General features: G+C 44.4%; 1 protein-coding gene across 16 annotated transcripts in view; it reads right to left on the bottom strand.

Annotated features, from left to right (window-relative positions):
* Positions 1 to 14,475, bottom strand: part of PRRC2C (proline rich coiled-coil 2C) — a 69,417-nt gene that overhangs the window by 32,971 nt on the left and 21,971 nt on the right. For 11 of the 16 annotated variants that reach the window (XM_066324794.1, XM_066324793.1, XM_066324801.1 and 8 more), the window contains exons 5-16: positions 12,348 to 12,479; positions 10,223 to 10,401; positions 9,768 to 9,847; positions 9,022 to 9,155; positions 8,853 to 8,940; positions 8,446 to 8,587; positions 7,538 to 7,615; positions 6,216 to 6,825; positions 5,238 to 5,407; positions 4,391 to 4,637; positions 3,093 to 3,306; positions 118 to 2,475 (exon numbers count right to left, since the gene is read on the bottom strand). In XM_066324794.1, the coding sequence (XP_066180891.1) occupies positions 118 to 2,475; positions 3,093 to 3,306; positions 4,391 to 4,637; positions 5,238 to 5,407; positions 6,216 to 6,825; positions 7,538 to 7,615; positions 8,446 to 8,587; positions 8,853 to 8,940; positions 9,022 to 9,155; positions 9,768 to 9,847; positions 10,223 to 10,401; positions 12,348 to 12,479 (4,432 nt within the window). The remainder of the gene's footprint in view (positions 1 to 117; positions 2,476 to 3,092; positions 3,307 to 4,390; positions 4,638 to 5,237; positions 5,408 to 6,215; positions 6,826 to 7,537; positions 7,616 to 8,445; positions 8,588 to 8,852; positions 8,941 to 9,021; positions 9,156 to 9,767; positions 9,848 to 10,222; positions 10,402 to 12,347; positions 12,480 to 14,475) is intronic. The other 5 variants (XM_066324795.1, XM_066324802.1, XM_066324800.1 and 2 more) reach the window with 1 other exon arrangement.

The raw sequence follows: 14,475 nt of genomic DNA, 5'->3' as shown, positions 1-14,475 counted from the left end.
ATCAATGTCTTTTCTACCACTCTACCGATCTAAAGTAACTGCTTGTGGTTTCAAACCACAAGAGGACAACAGAAGACCATTATCCTGTGTGCTTCCTCACCGAAGCTGGGTACTCACCCTCTTTTTCCACTTCTGGGAGGAGGACCACTCCGCCTTTCACTCCGGGGCCCTGAGAAATTCCTCCCTGGCTTAGCCGGCCCATTGTTGCCACGTCGGTTCTGACGGTCTATTCCAGGCCGCTGACTAGAGAAGCTTCTCTTGGCTATTTCCCTTTTTGGAGCTCCAGCGTTTTCTCCTGCCTTTGCAGCAACCTGGGCTGCTGCATCTGCTGTTTTCTTCTCATCCCTCTCCCGCCTCTCATTGAAGTCGCTGCTTTCCGAGGCTGTTTCCCACTCTTCATTTGCCTGGTCTGAAGAATTCTGGTTGGACAAGTCCGGTGTCTTACTTCCTGAGACATCCAGAGCAGGGTTGGAGGGCTCATTAACTGCATTATTAACTGTGGTAGTCGTGGAGCTGGGCACTACCTCACTGATCTTGGATGCAGCCTCTCTCTCTTTTAGGCGCCTGAAGCGTGGTGGCTTATCCTGCCTTGGCGGCCGGGCAGGCCTCTGTCTTCGTGGCCTCTCTCTGTTTGGATCAAACTTTCTCTCAAATTTTGGAGGTCTTTTATCAATTGGTATAGGACCATAATGCTCATTTCTTCTTGGAGGCTCCCCATCTTCTGGTTTAATGATCTCTGTTTGCCTGGGGTTCCATTGATTGTCCCTGTAGGCTGGTCTCCTAATTGTAGATGGACGTGGAGGACGTCCCCCAGGATCCCTGCCACCACGTCTATACATTCCCCCTCGGCCTCGTCTAGAAGGCTCTCCTTTAGGAAGAAATCCTGGTTTGGGCTTGTTCTCATAATCTCTGATGTACGTTTTTTCTAGGGATCTGTTGTCTACTCTGATACTGTTCTCAGGTTTGAACGACAGGGGCTTTGGAGGCTTCTTGCCATCAGTTCTTTCTTCTCTTTTCGGGTGCTTGCCCTTGATGATGCTGTCTTTGTCTGAGAGCAGGGTGTCACTTGCGCTCTCATGCACTTCACTGTCAGAATCTGTCTCCGAGCCATGCTGGCGCCGCCGCTTCGGGATTACTTCAAAGTCAGAACTCTCACTACGAGTTTCGCTCTCTTCTCTTTGCCTAACAGGCCCTGAAGGCACATGCTCTGACCTAGGCTTAGGATCTCTGTAGTGTGGGTACTCTCTATTATGGCCTCTACTGCCCCGACCTCGTCCTCCATAAGAACCCCTGTAGCTACGGCCCCTAGAATAATACTCGCCGCGACCTCTGCCTCTGTATCCCTGCTCTGGGAACCAGTCCCTATCCCTGGCCTCTTTCCAGTATGTCCTAGGTGGTAAGCCAGGCTCTCTTTTAACCGGCCTGGTTTCTAGGCGTGGTTTCTCCACCTCCTTGCTCACCACCTTCTCAGCCTGCTTGTCCTCCTTGCCGGTGGGCGCGGGGGGCTGCGGGTGGGGCGGGGGCTGAGCGGCCAGTGGGGCGGCCGAGGGCTGCGGGATGGCCGGGGGCAGCTGGGCAGTGGCTGGCTGGGCAGCTGGGAGCTGCTGCTGGACTGCAGGGGCAGGGGGCTGCACCACAGCTTTTGCTGCTGCCTCAGGCTGGCTGCTCTCCTGGCCTGCTGGCGCTGGGGCAGCATCCTGGGTTATCTTCTTAGCCAGAGGAGCGCTGCTGGAGGCAGATCTCTCGGGCTCAGCCTGAGACAGTGGCACCTGAGGTGCTTCCTTCTTGTCACTTTTTTCAGGCTTGCCTGGTTTTTCACTAGTTGTCTTTTCTCCTTCCTTCTCCTTTCTCTGCTCACGCTCTTCTCTCTGTTCACGCTCTTCCTTCATATCCCTAAGCACAGGTTTCTTAATGGGACCCGATCTTCGCACTGGTCTGTCGCCACCTTCGTCTCGCCTGCCATAACCTGGCCTAGGACCCCACCTGGTTTCAGACTTAGGTTTGAAAGTTTTCTCAGGTTTTGGTCCTTCTGATGTTCTGTTAGTGACCAAAATTTCTTTTTTCGGTTTAATCTCAAGTCTCTCAATTGTCTCCTTTGTCTCAATAGGCCTGTTACTTAATTTAGGGATATTTGCTGCTGTTTCACTCCTCTGGTCTTCTGATTTTAAAGAGTGACTTGAACCATGGGAAATGCTTCTCTTTAATGAAGAGTGACTTTCCCCCACAGGCACCAATTCTTCTGGAGAACTACGTGTAACCTTCTCACTCACTCCTTCAAAATTAACTGCTGTGTTAGATGTGTCAGTTTGGAGAGGCTGTACATCTTCCAAAGGCCTGCTTGGGAACTTCTGTACCTCCACCTCTCCCGATTCTCTGAAAAATTCCGTCTTTGGATGAGAGTCCAACTGGTTGTGTTCTACAGGATACGCACTGGCAGGGACAGCAACTCGTTCTTGCTCCAAGTGTGTCTCAGACCTAAACAGAAAGCAATTAAGAGTATTAGCATCTGGGGGAAAAATTTATCTATATATCATTACTCAAATCAAGTAATTTTCTATTAAGGATCCATGTCAGCTCTACGAAGTAATAGGAAATAACTTTTAATGGAGCCACCAACTATTATGCAGATGGCAGCGGAGCAAAAAGAATCTCTGAATACTTCTAAAAAGCAGAGGAAAACCCTGACCATTCACCACAAAGCAAAAGCCCAAACAGCCTGTTGCTTTATAGCACCTGTACTTAACACACCACTTTTGAAACAAACACACATCGGACCGAAGTTCTCTAAAATGGGGAGAACTGACAGCAAATGGAGAACAGAGAACACTGTAGGAATGCTCCATAAAACCACAAATTCAAAATATTCTGGCAATCATCATTTATCCAGGCTAATGATCCTTAACATGGAGTAAATTCTTTCTAGAGCCTGCTACACAGCAGGCACGTCTTCTGTTTTGTACAACAGCACCAAGCACTCCGCATCCCCCAGTCACAACTCCTACTTTCAAGTTTTGTGTGAAGCTACAACCCAGTCAGTCAAAACTGTATTTTGCGGCCTGTGTGACTTGGAGAGTGGCACAGCTCAGGCTTACCTCAAATCATCAGGCTCTTCTAAGGCCTTGGGAGGAGAACTGGACTGCTGAGATTCTGCATGGGGGTAGGGGTCTGAGCCCCACATCATGCGTGGCTCTGACAGAGGCACGCTGTGCTCCCTTGCAGAGCGGGCCATATGCTCAAATGAATCTGAACCAGCTGCTGAGCCCTCCAGCTGCTCTCTTCTCATCAGTGGTTTGGGAGGCATAATTCCTGTGGCAGAGTGAAGTTCACCAATTGAAACAAATTCAACATTAGCAAAGAAACTGACCTCAATACAAATAAAGCCTGTCAGGAGGTATCAAGGCACGCTGTTCTCTCTCCTCCAATCTCCTTCCCTTTGATTGTCTGTGTTGAAACCAAATGTCTATTTCCTGCCAGCCAACCTCAGACTGAGGAAATCACACTCAACACTTGTATTCCTATGTCCCAACAAAAGGAAAAAGCTGTCTGCTTTCACTATGGGAAGTACCAGGCTTGTGGACCTGTAAACTCACAGATGAAGCTTCTATTTCTGTAATCTGTAACATCTGAATGTCAAAAGGCAAGATGAGTGTACACACACAGGCACTTTTTTATACTCTATTATTAATGCTTTTTCCTTTGTATCATTTCACAGAAAATTTGTAGTTTTCCCTATCCTTGCTTAGCCCGCTATTTCCTCCATTCATTCCTTGCACCCACTGAGGATACCCTTTTCCCTTGCTCTTGGGCAGTTGGGCAGGTATCTCCATTACATTACATGACAGACTTCTATTATTTACACCCAACAGCTTTCCCAGCTGCACATCAGATGGCCATTCCACCAATTAAAAAGGACATTCTAGGGTGAAGAATCTGAAACCACAAATTCATTAAGATTCTGGAGCTGTTAATACGTAATGTAAAAATAGCAAAGTTCCATGGGATTTTTTAGGAAGCAATGTAGTGCCAAGTGCTAAAATATAGTAAAACAAAAATGGTAAATACACTTTTTCTCAGTTCAATCTAACTCTTGCCAGCTTTCTGTCTGTAACAAAGAAGGCTTATGCTGACATTCTCAATCATCTTAACCATCACTCACATGCCTGCACTGTGACAGCTGGGATTTTACTTTATAGTCAAAGGTATACATTCTCATAGGACTACAATTTTAATCACGTATGACTACAATCTATTTTGTCTCAAACAATAAAATAATGTAGATTTCTCTTAAAAACCCACCCATTCACTAAACAAAACGTGGTTAAGGAAAGACTTGTATTCTAAAAACCACGTTTATAAAAAACAGCCAAAAAAACCCCATTTCCAGGTTTACCTGGATGAATAGGAGGCATATCCATGGCAGGTCTTCCTGACATCATCCGTGGGTCCATGTAGGATTGCATCATGAGCCAGCGGGGGTCAAAGCCCATGGAAGCCAAGTGCTGGGGATGGGGCTGCATGGGCTGGTAAAGGGGTCTGTGCTGGGGTGGTGGGACAGGGCCACTCGAGGGCTGGGAGGGAGCAGACTGTGGAAGGACACCTTGCTGCTGTTGTTGCCACTGCTGCTGTTTCATTTGCTCCTGCAGATCAAAAACCAGTATTACAGGACTTTTTGATAAGATGGAGACTTGAGCACAGCTCTAATAACCCCTAGAAACAACAAGTACAATTATCTCCAGGACTGCAAGTATTCTGAAAGTTAACTGTAAACATGCATCAGGATGAGCTAGGAGGAAAGGGAGAAAACCAGACTGGACAATTTACAATAGTTACAGCTTAACTTGTGTGCAGCTGAAACACAGAACAACCTATACTTTGTGCATGTCATTAATGCAAAGTGCTCCTCAGACCACAGGACTCAAGTTCAACTATGAGTGCCACATCCTTTTAGGAAAAGCTGCAGAAATAATCAACCATCAGACTTCAGGTTCCACAGGCAAGCCCAGGGCAATGCCAGGGTGGGCCTGTTCTAAAGCCTCTCTTGCCTTCTGCTCACTTACAGACCTTGCAAGTGACAAGAACTGTTTCAAGTAGAGCCAATTCCTGCCAATATCATTTTCTAGAAACTGGAAACCGAAAACTCAGGGTTTCTGAAACTCTTATGGTCACCTTCTTTTTCAGGATGAGGCAGAATACAGCATTCTTTAAATCAGTCTCTGTTTAATGAACTGGTTTGTTACCTGCTGCCTCTGAAACCTTGGTGGTAGTGACTTCTGGAACTGCTTAGAATAGCCCGAGGAAACAGCAGGACGAGGTTGAGATCCTGAGTCTGGCTCATTCTCATGAGTCACTTGTGAAACCTCTTTCTCATTCCGACCACTGTCTTGTCTAGTAAAGACTGCTTGATCTTCTGAAAAAAAAACCAACAGAAAACCTCATCTATGTGTGACAACAGTCAATCTTAAACCTGACAATTTTACCAGAATGTCAGCTAAAGAATGTTCTAAAATGCCTGCCTTCTCTAACTTCGCAATCTCAGTTTCCACAGCCAGTAAAGGCACAAAAAGTCAAGGACAACCCCTCAAAACAGAACAACTGTTAATACACCTCTGTTTTTTTTCAAACTTAAATACATTGGGAAATCAATCACTGGCATTTAGGTTGCAGCTACTGTATGACTTAAGATGTGCTGTATCAATGACACCAGATTGCATTTGGATCAACTTTTTTTCATGAAATAAGGTTTGGTTTTATAAACAATTTTATCCCTTTAGATATAATATAATCTTATAAATATACAGTCTAACAGTTTTCTTGTGGCATTCTGGTTTCAGTAAAAAAAATGCACATTTAAATAGGTGCTCTTTGTGTCTACTTCTCTTTGCTTTCTGAAAGAACAGAATAGCTGAAATGATTTGCACTGCCTTTTTAAGCAATATGGGTGGCTGACCCTTCTTTGGGAAGAGAAGAAAGCCTGCTTTTTTTTCTGTATTCCTCAAAGCCCAGCCTAAATCACAGAAGCAATTTTTCCCCCTAATCTTTTGATGAGCTGGGCAAACAGGCTTAGCTCAAAGGACAGTTATCAACTGTAATGCGCCAGGAAAATAATTGGTCTAGATGCATTAGGTTAATTAGGTATGCAAATGAGACTTCTGGTAACAGCTATGCTCTATGACTCAGCTTAAAGGAGGACAACTCCTACTCGTGTGCATGCGTACCTTTTTCTTCCTTATTATTCTTGGTTTCACTTTCTTGTTTTTCTACTACAGGTGTTGCCACAGGTTCTACAGGCTCAGGGACTTCATGTGCCGGTTTCTCCTCTTCTTTCTCTTTCTCATTCTCCTTCTCTTCTTTCTCCACCTCTTTTTCTTTATCTTTCTCCACTTCTTGTTCTTTTGCCTTTTCCAGTTTTTCTTTTTCTTCATTTTCCTTTTCCTTCTCCTTTTCCCTCTCTTTCTCCTTTTCCTTCTCCCTCTCTTTTTCTCGCTCCCTCTCCTTTTCCCTCTCCCGCTCCCGTTCTCTCTCCCTCTCCCTTTCTCTTTCCCTTTCCCTCTCCCTTTCTCTCTCTTTCAGAGGGTCTTCCCGGGAGGGTTTTGTCATGCAGCCGAATTTCTCGTTTAACCGTTTGAGCTTTTCAGCACAAGCTGCTTTTCGCTGCTCTTCCATTCTCCTCTCCTCCTCTTCTCGCCTCTTACGGGCTCGCTCCACCGCAGCCGATATCTCTGACTGCTGCCTTCTCCTCTGCTTCCAAATTTCATCTTCATCTGGTACTGGTTTAGGGGGAAAGGGTCCCTGCCTTCCCATCTGGCGATCAGGGGGAGGAGGGTGCTGCAAGGAGAAGAATCAGGTTGAACACGCCTTACATAAGCAGCCAGCTGAAATTCTACATTTGAACTATTTGTCAACACATGTGTATCTGCATGTCATCTTTAAAAAGCAAGACTTGGAAGAAAAAGCCAGCCCCCACCTTCCTGATCTGGTTCAGACTCTCACAACCTGAGCTCAGAAAGGAGAAGCAGAGAATCACTTGGACTCAAGTCAGCTCTCTTCCCCATCACCATCAAGGCAAAGTGACAGCAAACATCATAAACATATTTTAGAATGGGTTACAGGCTGCTCTAATCCCAGACAAAAGTCCCCCAAGGAGCCAAGGCATTTCAAGGTAGCTGAGGATAAGAGATTTTAGTTCACATTTCATTTGGGACTTCATCTCCTCATCTGTCTTGGCAGCCATCCCTCCAGCACTGTTCCCATGCTCTTGTCCTCTCCAGTTCCCGTGTGGGGCTGGGTAATCAAAGGCTCTTGAAATTCTTATGCATTTCACATGGCAATTACAAGAATGGGCAGCTTTACTCAACTGCAGCATGGCTGTGTTGGGGTCCCATTACTACCAGCCCCAGGCATTACAATCGTTTTACTTGTTAAAGGAAAGCTTTATCATTATGTGAAGCATATTTTTACTTTCCTTGGTCTAAATCCCTCCACCTCAGCATTAAAGAATTTAACTCCAGGAAATAAGGACAATCGTAATCTTTCTTACCGGTGGTAGAATAGATTTTGGAGGAAGAGTGGGGCCACCTCTTTCATGTATAGAAGGCTGTGGTGGACCTCGATCCTGTTGGATCAAAAACAGTACCAGGGTTAAGCAAGCTTCTAGCCACGGCCAAGCTGAAAAATTTTAGATTTACTGTTCTCTACTGCATGAAGATACTACACCTTAGAAAGGCATCTGCATTCAATACAAAGGCAAAAACATTTTCACTTTTATATACTGAGAGCTGAACAATTTAAGTTTATGTTCCTGCCCCATGTAGCATCAAACCTTAAAGAACAATGTGATCTTTAATACAGAGAGAAAGTGCAAGTAAAACCAATTCCAGATTTCCCATCTTCACTATTACTAGTGTCAAGAGAAAATATCCCTTTACTAGAGCAAATAAAAAATGGCTGAGCTGATGACTTCTACATGGTCTGTATAAAATCCATTAGTGTGAGAAGTAAACTCACATTACAGCTAAGCTGCACTGCACAAAGTGGACCATGACACCAAAATAAATCCCCACATCCATGAAAACTGTGTGGGCTATTTATCTACTAGAAAACCTGATAAACACTCAGAATGCCTTCATTCAGTTCCAGGGATGGACAGACAAGAGTACTGAGCCTGTCAGCTGAGCCCCAGTGCCTGATGCAAGAGCTCTCACCCCTCAGGGGCGTGGGGCAGGACACACTACATAAAGCCATGCTATTTTTGCGCTGCGACCAGAGGCAGCTAAGTTGTCTGAGCAGCACCTGATCAGTTAGCACAGCTCAGATAATGCTTTCAGCAGCTAATGCCTTCCCTCATGTTCATAACCTTAATTGACCTGACAGTTTGGAAAGACACCTGAGTCAGAGCTCTCCTGACAAGGCTGCTGCCACACGAGCTGAAGAGAAGAGCACACAAACCTGATCAAGCTGAGAGCCTTTGCTGTAAGACCCTTTGGCTGCTGCTGTGGAAACCTGGGCGGCAGACTTGGCATTTGTCTGTTCTTCTGTTTCCTTCTGGCCATCAGGACTCTGGGAATCTTTTGATGGTGTTTGTTCATCACTATGTGCAAAGAAATAATGAAAACAGAATGCTTACTTCACACAGGTATTTGGTGATTTATCTCCTAGCCTCAGTGTTTTTCTTAGTCAGGATAATTTCTACTCCACACCCAGCTGACTGGAGTCTGCAGGCAGTTATGTAATTGAATACAGTATTAAATTACTGGAATTAGTGCTGCTGGAGTAAGTACTTGCACTCACTTCACTTAATCTTTCCAAAATCTAGTTAAGTGACATTTCACATCTAATCGGCAACACCAACTCACCCACTTTCCTTCTCTTTCTGACTGCTTCCTTGCTCATCATCATCACTGAAATTCAACTGCTCAGTGTAATCCACTTCACTCTGAGCACCTGATGCAGAAACAAATGTTCCATTAATCTTTCAGAAACATTCAGCATGCAAATAACAGACCATTAATCTGATGTTCTTACCTGCCCAGCCTTCATCAGCCTCAGCATCTAGATTATCAAATTTATCAAGCTCTTTGAGTTCACTAGCACTAAGAATGGATGGGCGTTCAATAGGTTCTGAGCACCAAGAGGGGGGGCCTCTTCCCCTTGGGCCTCTAAAAAATGAGAGAAACAAAAGCCACTGTCATTACTTATGCACAAATGACAGAGAAAAGGTCAACTTGTATGACCACAATTTCAAATATATAGCACTGCTGTTTCAAGAACAGTGAACCCTCATCCACATGTACGACTAGCAGAATTCAAATAACTACACTTTCATGTGCACAGCTCTCTTTCACTATGGAAAAACACAAGGGAAAGTGAAAGCTTAGTTTTTTAGTGCATTAGAGATCAACTTCAATTGAGAAGCACCAAAGTTGAGAACTTGACTACTTTGTAACAATGGAAAAGTCCTTTTATGGGCAAAATACTGGTTTAAGTTTCAAACATGTTCCTGCAAGCGACTCCTGCTCTTCACAATCAAGAACCTTGTAATATGTAGAATTGCCTCAAGTTTTGCAGCTGAGCTCTCAAACTCCAGACAGTCCACAGCACACTTGTGTGGTTGGAGTATCCACACAAGCAAAACTCGGAGACTGACAAGTATCAGTTCTTATGCAGTGTATAATCACCAATGAGATAGTCAGTGCAAATGATTCTTTTTTAAAATTAAGTCACATAGTTCATACCCAGACATAAACTACCAACACTTGTTGGTTTCTTACCTGCTAGGCTCAGAATTAGGAAATCGTGTTGGACCTTGCATGGAAGGAGGATATGCCATTCTGGGATACTGATTAAACATCTAAAAAGGGATTAAAAACAGGAGCCATTCATTAGAAAGCATCACTGCATTAAGTACACTGAGACCATCAAAGGAAGTAATGGCAATAAAGCAAGACTCTTCACTGGAGACCGTTTGCTTAATAACCCAAGTGGGTGACATCAAGTCTCCAAGGGGAAGCGACTGGAAGTGTGAATCAGCTCCTAACAAGTTCTCTTGTACAAACTCCACGTAGCAACAGGTAGCCACATCCTGTGAGGTGCTGGGTTTCAACCCTGCCTTTCCAGCAGAACTGATGAGAATTCCATGGAGGGGAGAGAAAGGGGCGTAAGAAAACCTCACTAACCAAAGCCCAATCCCTGCTGCTTAAAAGCCATTCATGCAACCATCACTCACATAAGGAGGCATCATTGCTCTGTACTGGGATGAGATGGGTGGCTGCTGCTGGCCATTCAGCTTGGGCTGAGGGACCTGTGGCAACCGCACATCCCTCTTGTCTCCTGCCTTCTGGCCATCATTTTGTTCTGCTGCCATACCGCTGCCATCTTCTTGTCCCAGAGCCTTAGCTTCTTGATCTGTTGGAAAACCAGGAGAGTTGTTCTCATTACCCACAACCCTCCAACTACTAGCATCTGCACAGACAGAATCAGCACAAAAAAAGCCAGGAATAGACTTTAAATTGCAGATTTCCAGCCAGGGATGCTGAAGAACAGGTTGTTCCCACACAGTCCCTGGTGACACAGCAGACACACATTCCTATCTGCTACTGAAACAAGCAGGGGCTACTGAGAACCAACAGAAGCTGCTTCCTGATCCTTTTCACCCCTAGGTCCAGCTGTGTCCCTGAACAGTCAGAGCTAAATTTATGGACTGCTCTAGCTGTCTCATTCTACCTTCCAAAACACAGTGTAATTTAGGAAGGATACTGATTATAGCACAAGAAAGAAAACAGAATTAGTTGTGCTAAATGGGCCATTGTTGAAGCTCCTGTCAAGGCAAAGACCAAGGCTCCTAAGCAGCAAAGGCCTACCAGGAAACTCTCAAGCAGCTCAAAAAGAAAGGTAATACACAGTTATGTGTCCAAGTGAAGACAGGTATAGTGTGGTTTGCATGTCTGCCTGGTAAGGATGGAATAGAACTGATAAGGGCTGTACTTCTGGTGTGAATGTCTAGCAAACTGTCAAGGAAAAATCAGAGATCCTACTGACTTAACATTTGTGCTAGGCACTCCATTCTTTTAGGAGCTTCTGCCTGCAGAGCACAGGTTGACACAGGAAAACCCACCAGAGTAAACTTAGCAGCAATGATGAGATCAATGGAGCCCAACAAAAATTCAGAGACATGCTGTAAACAATGTTCCTTTAGGGACACAAACCCTTTAAGCAGAATCAAACTCTGCTCCTAAGTATCCATTACAGTTCTTGCACTTATCTGTGCTGGGAAGCACAGCTGCTAAAGGGGGACTACTTGCCAAGTTCATTTAGCTTTCTGCTGTCACACAGGAAAGAAGAGCTTAATATAGCATGTACAGTGCTGACCAAAACTGTAACTGCCTGCAGGAGGCTGAACAGACACGTAGCTGCTCTCATTTGGTGCTGGACATCTCTCCCATTTCCTGACAATTTATTCTTTAGATCAAAATCAGGAGAAGACATGAATGGGCACAGGGCCTTGGTCTGCAAGACCTGACAAACAAATCAAGGAAAATCAAGGCCTGTAACAAGGAAAGGAGTCACAGATTCCCTGAGAGCCCAAGCCCTCTAAAGTGCCTATCACTGGCACAAGACAGTGCCAGCCACAATGCAGGACAGGACTTCTAGTTCATCAAACCTCATCAAAACCAAACTTTTGAGGGAGAAAAGAATCTTGTTTTTCACTGTAACAAGCACAATCCCAAATACTTTCCCATTCAAGGGATCTGGGGAAGAAAAAGACATTTCTTTGCTGTGAGATGTAAACCCAGCACTGTTATGGCTGTTTTCACCAGATGTAATCCCCCACTGCTGACACAGATCCAGGTGCTCAGAGCATTGCATCCAGGAGCTGAAGATGCCAATGCCTTTCAAGGCACGACCCACTCTTTTGGCATCCAGTACACTGAACTTCCCCTTCAGGAACTTGCAGGCTCACTCTTATGAGCACTAACCAGTTAAGCCCAGCTCTGATCACCACTTGTGTAATTAGTTAATTCTAGGAGAGTTCTTTAAAGAGGCATCTTACCTGCTGTGACATCGGCAGCTGAAGTAAAAAAATGCCAGTACTGTGCGACTAACAAATGTTCCTCAGAGCACAACTAGAGTACTGAGTAGACTGGGAATACGGGAAGTGACAGGATTAAATACACTATTTCCCACACACTAGGAACAGAGAAAAGCAGATTAAAGCCCCCAATAACTGTTTCTTCAGTGTAGGAGTGTGATGACTGAAACAACATATTCATCAATTTCTTTTGTACAGGCCACAAGCAATAAGCTCCACACAAACCAATCCAATTTCACAACAATTTGTAGCTCACACTTACTCTGTGGTCGTAGGCTGGCTCCTGATCCGTCTTCAGGTGCATCCTTATCTTTGCCTGACTTTTCCTGATCCCCAGCTGCCGGCAGACTGGGGAACTCTTGCTGGAAGTAACTATTGATTGGAATAGGTGGACCTGCACAGCAAGATATTCACAGAGTTACAACCTGCTGTAGTCAAAACAGTTCAGAAAGTAACAGAAGCCTGGTCATCCTTTAGAAGCGAACATTAAAGCTTTAAAGTAAGAAAGTTCAACATTTAAATGTTAATAGCCACAGTCATTTACTGGCAAAATAAACGGTTCACATTTGCTACCAAAGGTGTTAAATTTACTAGACCAAGTATCACAGATGCTGAGGCTTAGAAAGATCCAGAAGTAAAAATACAGAGCAACAATTGACAATGGAACAAGACTTTACCCAGGGAGTACCTGGGGTTCCTCAGCTCTGTAAACACTCTTCTCCACTTTTTCCAGACAAAGATTCCCTTCTTTTCACTCTAGAACTATAGTCCATCCAAGAATGGGCAACTATGTAATTGCAAACACTTTTACTATTAAATAGCACTCTAATAAGAAATCTCTAGGAGTTTAAAAGGCCACAGCTTTTACATCAGGAGAATAATATTAGAAAAACATTCTTTGATTTCTAAAACCCTTGACATCATATTCAAGACTGGAATTTAAGACTTCTGTTGTACATGGTATGAAGCCACATATATAGGACTGTCTTCCTTGCTGGAAGTTTTTGTTGGCATCTGCTTTGCACCAATTTCCTCCCCATACACATAATGTAGAGAGACCTACTAAATCAGCAGCATTCCTATGCCAAATAACCAATAATCTGACTGAGTGGGGATTTCTATTCCAACAGCCTGAATACCAGCCTGCTCCTGTACCTGTCTCTACCTCTGACTGCTGTAAGGGACGTGGCATTAGGCTACACAGATTATGGGAGAGGGCAAACTCACTAACAAGGATCTGAACACACGGTGTCCAAACCCCCCCAGTCATGATGATGGGCTTTTTTAAACAACTAGAAAAACTTCTGTTCTCTCCAATCTCTGACAGAATCATTCACAAAGATAAAATGCAGGGATCCCAGTGGGCTCTTTATTTGGTTGTTTGGGGGTTTTTAAGCGTTAAACACAGGGTAATTCCTTACTCTGTGCTCTGTAAAGGCATGTCAGCAAATACAAGTATATATCCCTATGTCTACAAACTTCCTTGAACTTTCAATTTTCATTCTGTCTTCACATACTACAGACCACACTAACTTGTTTTTTCTTAAAGGACACTGGATTGTTGCTGTTCCCAAGCAGCAACATCCAAAGACTGGCCCAATGGGAAAGAAAATCAGTCCCTCTAACCAGATGACCTGCCAGGCAAGGGAGCCCCTTCTGAGATCCTGTGGCATGCAACATTCATCAGTTTTATGAATCTGGAAAAAAAAATTCCTGCTTGAGTCTACACAGTTAACAACAACGCTTTAATGGCAAAAAACCAGCACCACACATCTTCTTGACTGTGTTTAAGCTACAAACCTGAACAGCCAGACTGGCAGCTAGCAGTTCAGAAAGAAGTTAAAAAATTCAAGGATATTTTGGCAGTAATTTACTCCAACTTTTAGCTGAAGCATGAGCGGATAAAATGCACAGTGCTGTTACATTTTTTAAGTCTTTCCCTTCTCCATGGCCACCAAGAGGATCAGAGAAAGGTTTAGCCTTGCCTCACTCACATTTTACAAGAGCAAGAGGCTGAGTGACTGCCGGAACACTCATGAGGCAGCTGGAGAAACTGCAAGTTCTGAGAGGAAACTGCAGCTCAGGAAAGCAGGAGAACAACAGGTGGATCCTGGGTTTCAAACCCAAGACAGCAAGCAGCTGCTGCCAATTCCCATCCCGTGCTGCTGCTTGAAACAGCAAACCCAGTGCTGCATTAATTGAATGAAATGAGGGTGCCATCTGGGCTTGGCACACAAGCTGCCATGGTAACCATGAAATAATTAGCTAAATGCATTTTGAAGCTACTGAGCCGAATCACTATTTCCTGTGTCATGGAGATGATCTTATCAGCCTCTGCAGGAAGGCTGCTATGCAGATCACTTTGCATCAGTGTTGATTCAGTATTTTTT

This window comes from Sylvia atricapilla, chromosome 9 (genome assembly GCF_009819655.1).
Source record: "Sylvia atricapilla isolate bSylAtr1 chromosome 9, bSylAtr1.pri, whole genome shotgun sequence".
NCBI classification, from domain to species: domain Eukaryota; kingdom Metazoa; phylum Chordata; class Aves; order Passeriformes; family Sylviidae; genus Sylvia; species Sylvia atricapilla.
This window is presented reverse-complemented; position numbering and strand designations above follow the sequence as displayed.